This window comes from Acipenser ruthenus, chromosome 10, assembly GCF_902713425.1.
Source record: "Acipenser ruthenus chromosome 10, fAciRut3.2 maternal haplotype, whole genome shotgun sequence".
Classification (NCBI taxonomy): domain Eukaryota; kingdom Metazoa; phylum Chordata; class Actinopteri; order Acipenseriformes; family Acipenseridae; genus Acipenser; species Acipenser ruthenus.
This window is the reverse complement of record NC_081198.1, coordinates 9,216,582-9,236,569: the sequence shown is the minus strand read 5'-3', so window position 1 is coordinate 9,236,569 and position 19,988 is coordinate 9,216,582. Positions and strand designations below refer to the sequence as shown.

The following is a 19,988-nucleotide window of genomic DNA, read 5'->3' as shown; positions in this document are numbered from 1 at the left end:
AACAATTATAGTGGAGCCACCAGAGATTCCATGTTCTGAAATGAGGGTAAGAAGGACCATGGGTAATAGAATTCTGCAGCAGCATTGGATTTAATTAAAATGATAGAAATTATTAAAAAGTCAATCATTTCAACATTTCATTATCATTAAGAGGTACTGGAGGTAAAAAAAAGCAATAAAAAACCCTAATGTCTGTGTATTACAAATGCATGGCACATTTTCAAAGAACAGCAGTAATGTCCCTACCTTAAAACCCTTCATGTCTTTGCAAATTGGATTTGAAACAGTGTTATTGTGATACATGTGTGTGGCACATTGGAGTCAGTCAACAAGTCAGTGGCATTGATTCAGAATCAGTGTCATTCATGCTGGACCACTTTTCAACACATTTTTATGAAAGTAGTCATGCTCCGTTGGTGACCAACTGGTCAGTTATCACAACCCCTCTCTGCAGTGCCTGCAAAGACCACACACTGGCTCTCTTGCCTGCAGCGTTTCTATACTAATTCTGTAATGGTGCAATATTGCATGCTGTTTCTAAGCTTAAGGTACAGGCAAGGTAGGTACAGGACGGTGCAGGGGTCCACATTTGCTTTGAAAACCAAAATAATGTTTTTTTCAAGGAAACTGCACCAATATGTATATCAATAGGGCGACATCTAGCTGGGCTTTCTTTTGTTGTTTTCACTGGCATTTTAATTATAAAAATAGGTGTTTTAAAGTTTAGACAAGCATGATATTGTAGGGTTTTGGAAATTCATGGTTCACCATGGTAAAGATGAGTAAATGAAGAGTATAGGAACGGGGCCAAATTAACATGCAAATTGACTACGATAAACTTTTATAAGGGTGATGACAGGTAGACATCACAATATCATTTGCTGTATCAGTAAAAGCAACAGTGCTATGCTTTAGTATTTCATTCTGTATGCCAGATGAAAGTCGTGATGCATTTTAAACAAAGACAAAGCACCAGTAACATGCTGAGCTCAAATTTACAGTGCCTGGATAATATCCATTATTTTACATTCTTTATTGCTGCATAAAGGAAAAGGATTATTAAAGAGTGTGTGTGTGTGTGTGTGTGTGTGTGTGTGTGTGTGTGTGTGTGTGTGTGTGTGTGTGCTGTGACAGATCAAAACTTGTTCTCTAAAACTGGAATACAATTAAGGCTGTTATGCTTGGCAGGCCATTCATAAAATGTGTTTTTCATTCTGCCTTTCAGTGTGTGCTACCTCCACCTCCCCTGCGGTTGAGATGGAAGCTGTTCTGGCAGTGATGAAGATCCTAAACAACCTTTACATTCTAAAAGAATATAAAAAGCTCATGCCAGGAATGCAAGCAGACTCCAAGCAGTAAACTACTCTAAATTGCCAATGTCTGACTGAGTGGTGAAGGATATTAATTTGATATGTATTTATAGATACATTGTTTATCCTTTAAGACTGGTTGACTTGTTGGGTAATGGGCAATTCGACCCTACTACTAGCAAGTTTTACTGTACTAGTGGGCTTTAGTGGTCTTGGTGGCAAAGAGGTGCCATAAAATGTCTTCAATCTTTTTCATGCTAACTGGCAAAGCAGAATATTATTCAAATAACCTGAATGCACTTAACAATAACCATGAAATGGTCTCTATTCCAGTGACACACAGGTCAAATGAATTTTGAATGGAGTGGCTTGTCTGATAACATCCCTTGGGCTTCACTTCTTTGCTGCATCAGGATGTTGTTACACTTGTGCACCAAATATAGCCAACAAACAATTAACCAATAATGTAAACCTACTTCTCATGACAGTTCTGGTAATGCAGCGAATTTCTATGCCTTAAAAAAACAATTATAAAAAATTAAATGTCCAAATCTTAAAACCTGGTAACAACAGCAGGCAAAAAATCTAAATATTTTCTCATTATCTAACAGTTAAAATTGAAAGACTGCCAGTTAAGACTGGTAATCTGTTCATTGGTATAAATAGAACTAGTGTCACCAAAGGTTAAACATCTGGATCTATTGCATATTCAGTACCTTCACAACACTTCACATGACAATGACTGTGAGGATGCTGGGCTGTCATAGGATCCTTACATTCCTAAAGGGGCTCTTTGGAAAGGTATATTGTTATTTCCAACTATGACTGCCTTGTTCCTGTAAACTGCAGTTTGGGACCCTTTGGTACAGACTGTACACAATATTGCATTGACCCATGACTTATTCCACCACTGGGGATGCCTTTGTAAAAGATGCCATTGGCAACAGTACATTTTTACATATATCTAGAAAACTGCTTGTCCAATTGTCATGAAACTTGCTGAGAAGTTTCTTCAGCTCAAGCTACTGAGCTTGTATTATAATGTGAGTGATGGAGACCTACATTTTTACATATTTCTAGAAAACAGCTTATCCAATTATGATTAAACCTGTCAAACATATTCTTCAGCACAAGTTATTAAGTGTATAAAAATATGGGGTTTACACTTTAATGGGAAGCTCATACCTCCTAGTGTGGCTGCCAGTAGCAAGTGGGTCCCATACTTCTTGATGATGTTTTCTGTTATTTTCTGTAGACTCGGTCTGCGCCCCAAGAGCCGTATGCCGGTGATAAATTCAGGGGAGAGAGGGAGGGGGGAGCCAAGGAGATCTCTCCTCTCGACAGCCAGGCTGTTGACCTTCCAGCGACCAAACTCCCTGGAACAAAGCAAACAAAACACACATCTAACTAGGATTTAAAAGAGTCATTTTATATTCCAAACTCAGTTGACAGTGTCCTGGCTATTAAAATGATTGCCCTTCTGCAATATAGCATCCCTCTGAAGGCAGCTTTCAAACACTTAAACTTTCACTGTGGGCACAAACCGTTAAAAAAAGTTTCAAGGGCAATGCAAGTAGATTTCTGTATTGCAAGCAGTTTTCACTGAAGAAAATGCTGCCCCGGACAGCTAGATACTCCATAAGCAGGAGTCAAAACTGGTTGGGATGAGTCTGAGACCGCACTACTTTATAATCACAAACATTTTATTATGTTTTTATATTTCCATATCAAGGATTTGAATGGAAAACAAATTAGCCAAAGGCTTTGTGAAATTCAAAATTAAAGAATCTCCAAAACAAGACATGATTAGCTTTCAAGTCACATCCGTTCAAAATAGGAAACAGACAATTATTCCCATACTCGATTATCTGTATGAAACACTTCACAGACATTGCTACAGGCAAGGTTCTGATTTGCAGCAAGCATTAAAACACTACCTTAGAGTTCAAAAGAACAAAAACAGGTTTGATTTTAGAGTGTGAGTGAGGCAATTTGTTGAAGTCATTTTCTGTTTAAGCATTTGGTAACAATGTATACGTTAATTACCAGTAACTAGTCACAACTTCTAAAACCTCTCCATTACATACCAAAGCAAACCAATGAAAACACACAACCAAATGTACCTTTTGTGAAGTACAAGCTGTTTTTGGAAGAAGTTCCTCTACAGCAGCGGTTTTCAACCCCGGTCCTCGACGACCCCAGTGTCCTCTGACTGAGCTCTCAGTTACTTAACTAAGCCCTTAATTGAACTAATCATAAGCTTAATTAGACCTTTAATTGTTCTCAGTTCCTAAAAAGTTACATATTTCAAGTTATTTATAACATTTTATAGTTAATTTGAAATCTCCAACTGTTTAAGAGCAGAAAAAAATTAAAAAAAGGCCTAATAAAGCTAATTATTATTTCAATTAAGGGTTTAGTTCAGTAATTGATAGCTCCGTTGGAATGAAAACCAGAAGACACAGGGGTCCCTGAGGACTGGGGTTGAAAACCACTGCTCTACAATACAATACAATACAATACAATACAAATGTATTTTTTATATAGCCCTTCATGCCAAAGTACAAAGTTAAAAACAAAACAAAATAGCTCATGTGTACACTCCAGTTACAAGCAATTATTTCAAAGTACATTCAATTTTTTTTTTTAAAAATCTCAATTTAGATTTAATTAAGAATCCAATGTTTCAACCTTCCTAATGGTAATCAGAATAGAGTTCCACAACCGAGGAGCACAATAGCAAAAAGCTCTGGCTTGTTTTAAGACGACTTTTTGGAACAACTCAAAGTTCTGCATTTTCTGATCTCAAAGAATGACTAGAAATATAAATAGTTAGTAGTTCTTGGAGTGGATGGCCCTAACCCATGAAGGACCTTATAAGTTATTACAGCAACTTTAAAATCAATTCAGTGGCAACCAATGTAAGGACCTAAGCACTGGAGTAATGAGTTGAGAACGACAAGTATGAGAAAGCAGTCTGGCACCTGCGTTCTGAACAAGCTGAAGCCTTCTGAGTTTAGTGGCAGGTAAACCAAGAAAGAATTGCAATAATCAAGATTAGAAGTTATAAATGTATGTATCAACATCTCTGAATCCCTCACATCCAGGTTTTAATCTGGCAACATTTCTCTGATAACAGAATTAATATGGAAATCAAAAGAAAGCTCTGGGTCCAGGGTAACACCCAGGTTCTTCGCCATCAGAAATAATATTGATTGGATTACATTTCATTAAACCCATTTTAGAACCAATTAACAAAACCTCAGTTTTATCTGGGTTTATTTTCAACCAGTTGTAGCCATCCATGATTGGCTCTCAGTTAAACACTTTCGACTTAAACACAAAGTCGAGATTGTATTTTCTTATAATGTCTCCAAGAGGTAACATGTATACACTGAACAACAAAGGGCTGAAAACAGAGCCCTGAGGAACGCCAAACTGTACAGTACCTATTTCAGAGATACAGTTGCCCAGTGAGATAAATTGGCAACAATGAGATAGATAGGAAACAAACCAATATAGATCTTTCCCAGAAAAGTTAAACAATGTTGAAGATGAAACTGAAATTCAGGGTGGACACATTTCATCCAGTCATCCTTGTGATGTTTCACAATGCCATGTATAAAGGATTGTGGAGTTATAATTCACGTATCATTTTAAAGTTACCTCCTCATAAAACTGTCAGCCTATTCTACACACTGTGGAAGATCCAATACACATCATGAGTACTGGTAATACTGCACATCAAGAGGTCAATGTAAAACTAACCAGGCAGGTTTATTTGCTCTTTTAGAGTCCTGGCAGCACAACAGCGTTCTGTAAGCACTTCAGCCGGGAATATTACCAAAGGAAATAGTAAAGTACATCTTAACCTTTCAAGGTGATTCTTGTTTTTGCCTGATTTAAGATTTACATTTGCCAAGAAAACCTTTTGTAAATATTGAATGCACATACAAACGAGTAATTACAATTACTTTTAAATACCCATATAAGTGGCTCTAATATATAATTGATTATCAATTTGCTGTTTCCCTGTAGGCAGGTCTTGGCAATGATGAATTTCCTCTTCGGTTTTGCACAGACATTTTCTACAAAAGGCAAAGTTGAAGGATGAAACATCAATGTCAGATCGAAGGTGGATTTAAACATTCTTGGAGCATTTTCCCCCCTTACAAGACATCAGTGTTCGCCACGCCATTCAAACACTCCCAGAATATTCCCCAGGCCCCTAAGGCTAGCCTCAGGGAAATATACACACCAGCTAAAGCTGGGGCACCGAAATCAACTACAATGCAAGACAATGTCAAGTTGTATGTCTTTTGAAAGTCATAAAGGTACTTCCATATTCTAAAAGGATGTCAGCAACAACACATTTTTCAAACCTAGGACCGAAAGAATCAATTTAATTTAGTTTTCTATTCACTCACAATGCCCGACTAGTACTGCCAGCATTTTACATCTTTCAGGGATTTCACAGACCATGATCAGGTAGACATCACCTGTTGTCAATAATTCATTGATCAACTCCAAGTGTCAAACAATGGCTCTTCAACCTTGTTTCTACCTTAGTGATAGAAGTGTCATGCAAAAGCAATAGTAGTACTTATTTAACCAGAAAGAGAACCTAAGTCACCAATTCTCAGGTTTTATTTCTTTAAATTGAAGTGGATTGGGGTCTTGAATCAACACATTTTACCAATATAATGTAATGTAATAATGGATTGTCTGTACCTTCTTTTTTAAAGAATAAGATGTATTATAATTTATCAAAACCCCAAGTTCATAAATGCTCTGTGTCCTTTTATCTCATAAAATCCTGCCTTTTAATTAATGCTAGCCTATCCTTTCACCATCATTATATTAGGCTAATTGGCACCGGAACAAGTGGAACATGTCCTTTTTACACCCACAAGATAAATGTGTGTAATTAAGGATTTCATTCAGAATTATGACACCTAGAGATATCTCAATTGGAGGTCACTGCAGTTAATACTGTTTTATTCATTAAAACAGATAAAGTCAGGCATTATTTTAAAGTCACCAAGCACAGCAGAATCCAAGGTTGGTTGCTTTAATATCTGGGTAAAATCTGTTTAAAAAATGAAATTTTGTCTACTTCCTAGTATCTTCACTGTTAAGCTAACAGATGTATAATATAATGTATACAAATTGAAGCCTCTTGAAGTAACCTATTGTAAATTAAACCTAGCTGTGTCAGACACTAAAAACTGGCATAGAAGCAGAAAGTGCAATTTTTGTTTGTGAGGGATTACATATGTGGGGGGTTCATTGCTGATGCAATTCAAGACCAAAAAGAGACAGGCATGAAGTCTCTTCTTATGCAATGTAATCCAGTGTTGCAGTGTATGCATTATGCAATGATGACTCACACAGTAACACACCACAAAACGGTTATGAAGCTGCTGTACCCCAGTTTTCTTTCTGTGAACTTTTGAAGCAGTACAACACACCTGCATCCCCACAATATAACTGATTCAGAATTTTCAAGCTGGCTTCCAACCATTTCTTGTTTTTATAAAGGGTACTTAGCTTCCTGTGAGCATAATGGAAATAGTGAAGCTGATGCTATCGTCTTAAATTAAACCATAGGGTCAGGCTAGCTTAGCATATGGATGACCTCAAGGAAAAGCTGGTTTAAGAAAAGAAATAGGAGTTGCTTTTGTAGTTTGGTTCAAGAAACTCTATTGCTGACCATATTTATGCTATCTGTGATGAGCTTATTTTATTATTATAAAGTTTAATTGATATGCAGGGCTTCATTTGCAGAGCGTGTTCTGTTGAATATGTTTCATTATCCACATTTCAAGATCATCTGCTCAACACTGAGAATTATACATTGTGAAAGATTGGATTATTTGTAGGGGTGGGCACTAATAGCGATATCGTTCGATATTGATAATAATTTCCATGCGATTGCATTTTTTCCATGTGATTACTTACACTGTTATTAATGTATTTTTAAAATGTGAACTTTCAATATTATAAATGAGATGTACTTTTAATACATCAAAACACAACTCAAAATAATGCAACATTCAGCATGACACCGTACATAATACTTTTAGATGTGTCGTGCATTTATACGCAGAGAAGATTAAATTACTTCTGGATTGGCTAGCCTGCGCAGTGAAGTATATAAATATTTCAGTTTTGAGGTGGCTCATAATGGCATGGAATAGTAAAACAATATAACCTAACTTGTTTTTCTCCATGGATATTGTGAAGCAAAGCACGACTAAGTTAATGTTATTGCATTTCTTATGTAAATATCTGTTAATGTCTATATGGATATATGTTTCATATTGCATTTGTGTTATTATATTTTTCTGTGTTTTGGAAGACTTCGATATTATCGATATCGATATCGAAATACATACATGATATCGATATACAATTTTCTTATCGATGCCCACCCCTAATTATTTGGTTAAAGCCAATTTAGGTAAAATGCCATATTAAGTATTACTACAAACTTAGAATGTAATCATTGTTTATTAATTGAATCTACAAATTCCGAATCAGAATTCATGATCAACAGAAATACCTGAAGGATATTAAACCTTACTGCAAACTGTGCCATCCACATGTATATGAACTCAAGAATATTAGTACTGTGCAGATGGAAACTTTTTGGTATGCTTAATTTTGCTTGCAATATTATACATGCCCTCCCTGATTACATTTACTCTGTTGGAGGTTCATGCCAAGTATGGGATTAAAGAACAAGTTGAGTGTATTCAGCAATATTAGATGCCTGGGACTCTCTCCTTGTACCTGTTCAATTGCGCAGACAAATTTTCTGTACTTTTTTTTTTTTACATAATGCAACACTTGTGTCTACATTCTAACATTCTGTACATGTACTTTGTGTAATTGGAACATTGGTTTCCTCAGACACGTACCAGATCTTACTTAGAAATACATAATGAAAAAAAAATAATTAACCAAATACCAAGAATACCAATATAATGCATTAAAACACACACAGCACACACATACTGAGAAACCCACATTATTAGCTTTTTAAAAATGAATTTGCAATTGTAAGTGTCTGGTATCATACATCATTGTGCAAGTCTGTGGGCCTGCAGAGAGACACTAGGATGTTTTCTAGTCATTAGTGGTGATTGCTGTTCAATAATAGATGGTACTTGCAGCACACACAGTTTGCAATGGTAATATACACAATTTCCTTACTGTGGTGTAAATGATCATTGGGTGAATATCTACTAGGCTCTGAGCTCCCTTGGCAGAAGAAACCCTAAAGCAACACTACAGCAGTAGCACTGTACTGCATTATAATAAGGCTAAACTCCATTTCAACCCTGGAGTTAGCCCTTAGACAGGGCATTAATATACTAAACAAACATTTGTCATTGATCCATATGTACACTAATGAAACAGTTGTCATCAGTCTAGCCTTGTTGAAATTTGGGTTCTCTTTTTGGGTAAAACAACATTTTATAATACATTATCTTTGTTAAATTGACATTCTGAAAAATTCAAGATGACCTACTACAGGAATTGTCAAACTCTGTTCACAAAGATTTTAAAATATGGCCATACCCTTGAATTTGTTGCATAGTGTAATTATTTAGATTGAATAAAATGATTATTATAGTGTGTGTGTGAGGTGGCCTTTCCTTTGTAATCCTCAGATATATCATACCTGTATATCTTGTATCTGGTGGTGAAGCCTTGTTGGTGCCGCTCTATGAACTCAGCATACTCTTGTGAGCGGTAAAAAGGCCCCTTGTCAGACAGGAGCCAATCCATGGGCCCGGAGGTCTCATGCTGACCTGATGCGGTGCTGACAGCTAAAACCCAGCAGTGCAGGCTCAAGGCTGTCCACTCTGATAGAACCATGAGAGAGAGCCACCTAACAACAGCAGTGCTGCACCAATACCATGTCATGCTTCAGCTGTGGACCATCGTTCTAGTAATCCCTGGGGACCTGTGAATGCACCAAAACAAAGTGGAAGAGCAGTTTTTCAGTAACTAAATACAGGGATCTAGTGTTTTTAAACCTATTTCCCAGAACAAACCAAACCTTTTTAATACAGAGTGCAGCAGACACCTAGCCCCTTTTACACTGGCATGCTCTACATGAGTCAGAACCTACCCGGTATCATGTGAGTCGGGTACGCGATTTCACACTGCTTTTGATAAAGCACGGTTGACCTAGGTGACAGACGCAAGTACACAATGTGTGCATCAATGCCCTGGCAGCAGCTTGAACCATCGGCCCAAATGTTGATCAGATAAAATATTTCTACATCCATGCTGCAATCTGACTCATGCTGCATCTCAATCAACAGAAATACGGACCCAGGTAGGAGTGTCAGTGTGAAAGGGGCTCTAGCTGATCGACTATGCTATCAGTGGCAAGCTAAATATCTCTTGTATAGTTCTGCAGTCACCAAAAGCTTTCCTGTCTTCAAGCACATTTGATAGTGCATTTGTATAGTCCAGGGGACGAAATTAACACCTGCCCAACCGCCAAACGCGGGTTAATTTGGTCTGTGGAGGGTAAATTTCACATACTTATACGCCACACTGGCGGGTACATTTTTGTACCCTTAACACTTTGAATGCCAGCAGCTCTGTGCCAGTGGTGCAAATTTGCGACAGACCGCTGTACCTTTAAACAGAAGCTGTTGGCTAAAACAAAAAAAAAATTATGTCACCACAATACGCGCCAGGGCTTCTGCTTTCGATTGGACTGTTATTTAATATATGCTGTCATTTAATTTTTTTTTTTTTTTTTTTTAGCAAATCATATAAAATAGAGAACGAGGCGGTGCTTGCACTGTGAAGGGACTAGTTTTCCGTACAGTCCGTCAGCATTTCTCTCTCTTTTAAGAATTGAGGTTAGTTTCTGATATTTACTTAATTAAATCTTAAAGGATTTTTATAAACAGCTTCTGTTAATAAGATAGTATAAATATTATCGTATGTCATTCTTTTTAGATGTAAATCGCTGTTAATGAGAACTTGTAAATGCTTACTGCTAAAAAACAATGCTTTCTGCTAAATTAGTTGAAGTAATGTATACATGTTTTTTTTTTTCTTATTGATTTACAATAATGTCAAATATTATTTAAATATGTGTGGAAAATATTTTGCTGGATAACTGATCAAGAAAATAACTTAAGTAAGTTTTCAGTGTCTCTGTGTGAAGGGCATAGCAGGCTGCTTGTCAGATTGAGTGCCTCGGGAAACAGGTTTAAAACAAACCCCCTCAGTGTTGGGCTGTACTGCCTTTCTCTCTGTGATTTCTTTTTACAAATAAAAATGCTACCACAGAACAGCAAAAACAGTTCAGAAAAAGTTGGTGAAAATTATTTTCGCTGATCAAAATAAAATCGCCCTGACAGTGCTGTCTATTTATGTCTTGAATTACTCATCGTTTTTATTTTTAGAATGGCAAAAAAATACACTGCACTGCAGGCTGTTTGTTGGTCTTCTATTTGCTGACCAAGATAGTGAGCCCGAAAGTTGTGATCCTCAGGACAGTTTAGCTAGCGAGATAGATAGGAGAGAGGGGGGAAAAAAAAACTAACAATGTATTGTATAGAAGTGTAATCATATTTGTTCTACAGATCTACCAAATGAAGACATAAACAAACTCTAGGGTTTTCTTGTATTGTTGTATTATATTTTACATTTTAGGTACAGTATTCTTAATCTTTATGGCCACACTTTCTGTTAGAACCTTTCCAATCTGTGATTTACACTCATTCTATTTTATTATATTTTATAACAAAAAAAAAGAATAAAGTTTAGCAAGCATTTTTTTTTTTTTGCTCAACTGCAGAAAATAATTATCAGACTTGTGAATGAATATTAGGCTACTGACAAGCTCATACTGTCCAAACTGTAACGTCCCATTTTTTCAGTGTGTGGAACTTTTTTGTGAAAACAAAAAATGTAAGGACAATTAATGACTCTAATGTGTCATTGTTAACTAGTAATGGTATTCATTAGTGTATTTATTTATACTGAATATAAATTATATTATAATAGGGGTCTCTACATTATTTAGTTTTTGGGTTGTACAATGAAAAGATTATTGTATTTATTGAATGTATTGTATATAGTTAATTACATTATACATGTAAAAATTATTTATTTTTTACTTTTCAATATGCATCTATGGTCTCCCTATATAATAATTTGACCAACTTGCATTGTTGAAATATTTATTTTTTACTTTGTATATTACGAAGTGCCCCAGGTCCAACACGTTATTATTTTTATTATTATTTTTATTATTATTATCATTATTATTATTATTATTATTACTGTGCTACAATATTTTTTTTAAATATAGCATAGCACGTCCAATATTTTCTGTAATAATAATAATAAAAACATAATATTTTGTGTGCTACAAACTCTGAAAAAGGGATTCAAGTGATTGCTATTAAACTATAATGCAACCACGTTAAATAAAGTAAACTCTTATTTGGTATTTAAGATAAATTTTGGTGAATTTACTATTTACTGGAATCAATTGTATCTTGAACTGACTTGTTTTAAAGCTTGGAAAAACATAGTAAGTTAATGCTTAGCAGATCCTCAGTCACAAAGTGTGACAATAGAAAATAGCATTTTTTTTTTAAAGTATTTAAATTATTTTTAATAATATAGGGTTGATGAACAGACAGAGCTAAATCTAGGAATGACAAGCAATAGTATTTAAGGACAGCATTGCTGAGGTAGAAAGAAGGCAGCTGCAAGAGAGAATAAAGATGGTTCAGCTGATAGCACTGTCATAGAAGAGGAGCTAGTATAGGTATGATTCTGCCAGAAAGGGCTGGTGACTGTGCAGTTTGTATGCATGCAGTCTGTGGAGAGGGCAGATGCCCAACACATCTCTGAAGCTATATCTTCACTCATGAGGCAGATCGTTTCAGACCCTGTTGAGACTGCTCAAAAATGTTGCTTGTTTTTGCTTTTTTTTTTTTTGTCATCGTCGCCCCCCCGAACGATGTTGGCTGGTAAAATGTCTGTGTGGCCGGTGGATTTTTCCATCCACTAGCTATGGTGGCTAGTGCATGGAAAAGTTAATTTCAAGCCCTGCTCCATAATTTGTTATTTTATATGAAATCGGAAATGTTGTAAACAATATCATAAACCAGGCCTGCCTCCAGACTCAACTCGTCAAATGCAGTTTCTTTAGTGAGCTAGCATATGGAGTATGGCCAAGGTATTTCTAAGCGAGATATTAATCTGTTTTGTTTTGTCTGAGAGTCACACATTCAACTGAGACACCCGCCAGCCTTTTATTGTTACGTTACTGCTAACAATAAAAACAAAACAACATTCTTACCAGTTTTATAATTCTGCCTTCCAGCCAGTCCCAAACAGAGCGCGTCAGGCACCACTTCCACAAACCACAGGCCTCCATGGATTATAACAGGACCCACAACTGACCTGACGCCTGAATCAAAAGAACAATCAATAAGAACCTTTTACAGGTGGTTTTTTTTTCAGAATGTGATACTGGCACCAAATGAGAGTACATTTAAAACACAGCACTACATTGTTTATGTAAAGTGTATTCGTGCTGAGATGATCCATTAACATTTAGAAGATCGGTTTCTGGATCGGACCCTGTTGTTTTGGTTCACCTTACCATCACGAGGAGCTACAATTGGTGATAGTTTGCACATGTAAAGTGAAAAGCTTTACTGCTGCCACTCTGTAATGTAAACCACAGTTAAACACATCTGACAATCCGGACAATACTAAAGACTATCAACCTTAAAGAATAACAAACCCTTTATTTATTTATTTTTAGTTCTACACATGAACAAAAGGGGAATTTGATGAGGACAGACATTTCAAGAAAATGAGAGTTAGAAATATTGACTTTAATACTGCAACGTCAAGACTGTTTCTAAATATATATATATATATATATATATATATATATATATATATATATATATATATATATATATATGCTGTTTACACTGGTAAAATTGTGACCAGAGAATGCCATAGATTTGTAAGAGAGCATTTTTATCGCATGAGGTAATCAATTGCATGTCACATTGGAACACTCACATCCACATAATCGTACAGAAGATTCAAACTATCCCAATCGTTCTCAGGCTCTAAATCCTCACATTATAACTTATTTGCATTGATTTTTGCCCATAGCAGTTGTGTGATTATATATAACTAGGTTATGGTAAAGGCTAAACAATGCAAGGAAGATTCAGGCAGATCTGATTGGAAGGGATACATTTCTGACTTTCACATGAAACCATTTACAGTATCTTGTAAAAGTGTGCCTAATGGAAACTAGCTTTATGTCATTAAGCAAAGCTGATAAAAATGATGTGCTCACAGAGGGACAGCCATATGTTGATGGCAACCTTGTGTCGTTCAGACAGAGATATAAACAATGCGGGGGGGGGGGGGGGGGTCATCCCCAATTACACCCTATGCACTGTAACACAACCTCACGGCTGAGGTTCGTTTTGCTATTTTAAAACACAGACCCAGACACCAGAATTGCACTTTAGCACATGCATGAACTTTTATTTTCACACAAAACAAAAATAAACAAAATAAAAACTCCCACATGGAGTACTAACTAAACTTTGAACAGTCCTTAAACTAATACACTGGACAGCTAAGCTGTTTTTTTAAAACCACACAGCTCTTCACAATGACAGCCTCTCTCTTCACACAGACTGGCGACTGCCCAGAACAAACATTTTTGCCCTGTTAAATACCTGCCTATGATTAGCACCCCATCCTGGCTCCTTCTGGGGAATGTAGTCTTTAAGCCCCTCTTGGACTACATTTGTTTCTCCTCCTCCCCCTAGTCTGCCACGCATCATATTTATGTTTTGTCTCAAAACTGACGTGAGTAACTTGAATGCTTGAATTATATATTTAAAATAATTCAAGACCCAAGCAGTTTTGGATTTTACCATTTAACCATCTTACTAAGCCATTTAAAAGCTGCAGTCAAACTCCTTAAGAACGAAGACAATTGGATTTCCAATGGGTCATTATCACAATGAAGTGAACACAAGACAGACTGGGCAGCCAGAGATTAATGGTTTCCTTTCCTTAAGCTTGATTGGAAATTAAAGAAACAATAAAATATTTATTGGTAATTGATTCCAAATATAATTCTGTATACTGTACGTGTTGAACACTTGCACTGACAATGCTGCATATAAAAACCACAAGGAACCAGGGGAGGCCACGGCTTCCCAGTAAGATTTTTAAAGGACAGAATATAATTGATGTATTTCTAAAAGAAAAATGTATTTTACCAAGTAGGCCCATATATTATAAATACCAATGTTTGTTAGGAAGGGACTCTCTCCTAAGAGCCCAAGTTTGTTTATCCATAATGTTTTTTGATCAAATTATGTTAATCATGTTCTTATGTTGCAATTGGGTCAATCTGGTGTGGGGATATAGGCTTTTTATGATTTGGTGAGATAAATAAAACAAACAAAAAAAGGTTTGGTTTACATACAAAAATAAAAAAAGAAGTCTCACCCTTTTGGCACACTATTTTGGTAGTACCTTTTAGGGCATTTAGGTTTACAGGTAGTTTTTCTTTTAAGGAAAAAAAAAGTCTCCTTCAAAATTAAAATGGCTCAATTAATATTAAAATATAGGAGGGTATATTGAAATGCTTCTGTCAGTGTTCCACTTTGGCCTCATGTAACTACTAATATTGTGCAGCTTTATTAAACTGGCTTTAGGGTGTGTTGAAGAACCACACTTGCAGCCTGCAAAAACAAAGACCCAGACATAAAACAAATTAAAAAAGAAATACCAACATTCCATAAGAGAATGCCTTGCACTATCCATGCATAATTTGCTAATCATTTTTGATTGCTTCTATATATTATGCACGTACATACAAGGTTTCCTACAGAAGGGTAGTTTCAGCAATTCTGATCCTAGTCTACGAATAGAGCTAATATCCAGCACATAAGGTTAATAATAATAATAATAATAATAATAATAATAATAATAATAATAATAATAATAATAATAATAATAATAATAACACTATGTAACGCAATTTCAAAATATCACTGTCCTGGTCACAAAAGCAAAGTTTGTGGGGAATAATAGCCATTTTCTATACTTTTGAGGCATAAGCAATTAGGAAATAACACTACCCAGGAACCAAAAAAAATAAAAAATTTGTTACACGGTGTAATAAATACCAGGATCTTAATTCCACAGGGATTTGGCCAGTAGAAAGCTGTTACATATATATATATATATATATATATATATATATATATATATATATATATATATATATATTGAGCATTATACATGTTTCACTAATAGATGGTAACTAGCATTTGTACTGTAGCTGGTCTCATTACTGGATTGTAGTGTATAATAAAACTTATGTTGCATAGCTACAGATTTTTTTGTCATAAAGACTGTAATAAGCCAGCTGACACATTTTAGTATCTGATCTCACATGTTTATGTCCCTTTGTGAAAAATTGTATTGGGATGCAGGTGTTTTACTTAGATCTCCCCAGCACAGTCCTGTTTCACCTGCATTATACCTTAAATTTCAAAGACTATGTAGATACAAATGATTAACATTGTATTAACATGTTTAATAACATGGTAAAATGTAGCAGTCATGTATGTAACACCTCCACAAAAGTAATTTTTAATTAAAAAAATAAAAACGCTTCAAAAAGTAGGGAAATTCATTGCAAAAAACTGCGTTAATGCAACAGTTAGGGTTGAACCCATCGCCACAAAAGCAAGGAAATGTGGTGTTGGGGCTTTTAACCCAAACTCACCATTCCTACCCCCACACAAGCAGCCAAAGCAACCAGACAACACAAGCAATTACAGACTGCCGTAATCAGGGAAGACATAGAACATGCAACTCTTTCTAGATGACCCAAGAGACAATGTCAATTACATCGTGGTCCACCAGAGCCATATGAACTTGTGCACAGGTTTAAATGGCTTGTCAGTGAGCATGGACAACAACAACATGGTCCCAAGGTGGCGCAGGGACAGGGACAAATGGTCAGGACTCATCTCCCGTGCCATCGTTAGCAAACTAGCCTATGCCTGACATGAAGAGATAGCTGCCGAATGCACTCTTTGGGTTGTCAACCACAGGCCAAACTGAGAAGCACCAGAGGTAATCCTGCATGCCTGCCACTGAGCAGGATTAGGGGTCGAGCTCTGTGCTCCGACACCAAACGTAAAGGTAAAGGCACACAACCAGTATTTAGGAAAAAGAGATTGTAGAACCAAGTAACACAATATGCTAATGAGAGGTACAGGTGTGTGCTGACTTCAGGTAGCAGCCCTGCAGATTTTCTGGTAGGAATGTCCCTGGATGCAGCCACTGAGGCAACAGTATATCTGGTGGAATGACCCTAAACCCTGTAGGCTCTCTACCAGCCAACCTATATGATAATACAGAATGCTTTGATGTGCTAGAAAATGGTAACAGTGCAAATGTCAGTTATTGGAATCAAAAGTGCATGTAAGGTAATGTTGATGTGGCTCTGCAGCCTTAAGTGGGCATCTGTGTTTTGAAGTGTACATGTATATCCATACACCAGCACTGGAAGACCATGATGTAATTGACATTGTCTCTTGTGTCATCTAGAATTAGTTGTATGTTCTATGTCTTCCCTGATTAAGGCAGTCTGTAGTTGCTTGTGTTGTCTGGTTCCTTTGTATTGTATTTTAACATATTTTGGAAATTATTATGTGTTTTAGGTGTTTGTATTCACTGCATTTGGTAATTTAACTTCAGATGACAAAAAAATAAATAATAAATGTGGTATTAATAATACCATGTTGCATTATTAACTCACTTTCAGAGTTAAAAATGACACCTCTATAAGGATAAGCATTACAAAGCCCTCAATATAGCAGCATGCATGGGTAAAGATAGTTATTGTTTGTATATGTATATCACTATTGATAAACTGGAAACAAAATATATTGCAATTGAAAACTATAATGTATATGGATCCATAACGAATAAATTAATCAACAAATATTTTTCTCAATATGTTGTAACAAAATAAAAAAAGCAATACATTATGGTATTCAATATATTGGCAAATATATTATCCCATATATGAAATGCAGTGATTTTCTATATATATATATATATATATATATATATATATATATATATATATATATATATATATATATACATGGATCAATATATATATATAAAATACTTTGTGATTTTTTATCATACATGATTTCTTGCAATAAATCTACAAGCTGTTGACTACATGTGCTCACGACATAATTGCTATGTACAAAAATCGCAACAGGTTTGCAAATATATCTATCTATCTATCTATCTATATATCTATCTATCTATCTATATCTATCTATATATATATATATCAATGTACAGTATCACAAATTAATCAAACATTTACAATTTTGTATAATTCATTTTAATTACTGTCAGCGGCAGTATATTTATTATTAAAATGTATTGCACACCACACAGAAAACATCCTACATTAATAACTGTAGTTTACAACACTAATAGGACTAATAAAATCAAGAATACACATTGTGAATAAAATTCATGTGTGGAATATCAGCATCGAACTTTTTTTTTAAATTGTTTAATCTTGTATCACAGTTATATATATTCATTATTATTTATTTCTTAGCTGACGCCCTTATCCAGGGCGACTTACAATTGTTAGAAGACATCACGTTATTTCTACATACAATCACTACCCATTTATATAGATGGGTTTTTACTGCAATCTAGGTAAAGTACCTTGCTCAAGGGTACAGCAGCAGTCCAGAGCACTAACCCACTACTCCACACTACTGCCCCAAACAAAAGGGTAAATTACCCAGTAATAATAGAGTAATAATAATAAGTATTGCTGTTTTAAGTTTTTCCCAAATTACTTTTTAGACAGTTATTCTTTTAGCCTCCTCCTCCTAAACACATAAAAACACCCCCCCCCCCCCCCCCCCCCCCCCCCAAAAAAAAGAAAAATATTTCAATCCCTACCCGTCAATTATTTCCCACTTGTTCTCGGTACGGTTTACCAAGAATTATACAGTGTATATATTTGAATTACTATTAATACATAGTAGTGTACAGTGAAGACACGTACCTGTTTGCTAAATTCGCAGTCATCTATGCATTCCTATGGCACTAACAATTGTTTCCAAAATGCAGTATTCCGAGACTAGCCGGTTTCAGTAGCATATCAGGATTTAGATGAAATAATGTTCGCTACAACGTGTTTTCCACTTAAATACAACAAGTCCTCCGATGAATGCTCCTCATAAAACGTAAAGTGAAAAACAGCATTCTCGCTGCAAAGAGGACGGAATCATATTTTAAAGAACGTGATCTGATTTTTTAAAAATGAATCGCTTCTATTACTGCAGTGTTGAAAAAATGCAAACTACAATAAATAAATAAATAAATAAATAAATAAATACTTTTATACTGCGTATCTGCGGTGTCTCGGTAGTTCTCATCATACAGTAGTGTAGCTATCTGGAGACGAGTTTCGAAAAGATGTGAACTGCAAATCTTGCAAGGTATAGATCGAGGTAATGCCAATCCAATACATCGTCTGCTGTTCAATTTCTTGGGTTAATTAGTGCTATTCTGAAAATGAGATGTGCTACTGCTTCTCCGATTTTGCTTCAGTGTAGATTTCCACTTTTCTGACTAACTGGCTGTGACCATCGCTTCGGTGCTGTATGGATCCACCCTCCGTCCCACACGCACACCTTTTCAGTGAATCTTTCATTCCGAATAAACAGCGAATCAGTTGGTTTTGATTCCACACCTCATAGGCTCTGATTGGGTGTGTAACTTTAAAAGCATTCGAACAGAGGGGTGACAAAGACAGCATCCAGATAACTCTTCACTTCAGGGATGAAACAGGTCGGTACACGATGGCAGTGCCTTATTGAAAAGGAATGATCACCCGCAGCATCGTGTTGTGCTGGCATCGTGCTGTCAGAAGTACGATCATTTAAACACAATTATTTTGTGTTACAGCTCCCCTGTCTGGCTAGCTCGCCATAATAATAATAATAATAATAATAATAATAATAATAATAATAATAATAATAATAAAACAACGGTACATAAAATAAAGATTAATAGGCAGCATATAAATGACAATAACTTATTTGTGTATTACATGTGTATTATTATTGTATACCCCCAAGTGACAAAGAATTCATATGGCATCAAGCAATCTCACAAAGCAGCTGCCTAGCCCCAGTTTGTGCCGTTTGTTTACATTCATAGCTGGTGCCAGCCAAGCTTGAAGAGCCTGAAGTGAGAAGGGAGAACTTGTCTGAAGTGTGTATATGAGTTCTGACATGCCTATACCCTATACCTGGAACCGGATTGTATATTACCGTGATGCCAGATAACAGGAACAATGTAATATCTAAATGTTTTATTTGGAGTTATACTGTAATACAGTAAGCATGGTGAAAGTAGTGGACTACAGATTCGTAATAACCTTTTAAGGTTACACTTACATCCTTGCTGGCTACATAAACATTCAGTACTGGTAAGGTGCTGCATGTTTTACACTGATGTTAATTAACATCATTAACAAGCACTTGTATATACTTTTCA

The 19,988-nt window shown here is 35.8% G+C and overlaps 1 protein-coding gene across 2 annotated transcripts in view; it reads right to left on the bottom strand.

The window, feature by feature from the left end:
• The window catches only part of LOC117402540 (BMP/retinoic acid-inducible neural-specific protein 3-like), a 39,785-nt gene extending 20,502 nt beyond the window's left edge, over positions 1 to 19,283 (bottom strand). The window contains exons 1-4 of one of the 2 annotated variants that reach the window (XM_034003784.3): positions 18,490 to 19,283; positions 12,667 to 12,777; positions 9,001 to 9,285; positions 2,496 to 2,686 (exon numbers count right to left, since the gene is read on the bottom strand). In XM_034003784.3, the coding sequence (XP_033859675.2) occupies positions 2,496 to 2,686; positions 9,001 to 9,245 (436 nt within the window). In that variant the 5' untranslated portion in view covers positions 9,246 to 9,285; positions 12,667 to 12,777; positions 18,490 to 19,283. The remainder of the gene's footprint in view (positions 1 to 2,495; positions 2,687 to 9,000; positions 9,286 to 12,666; positions 12,778 to 18,489) is intronic. The other variant, XM_034003794.3, reaches the window with a different exon arrangement.
• Positions 19,284 to 19,988: the final 705 nt, after the last annotated feature.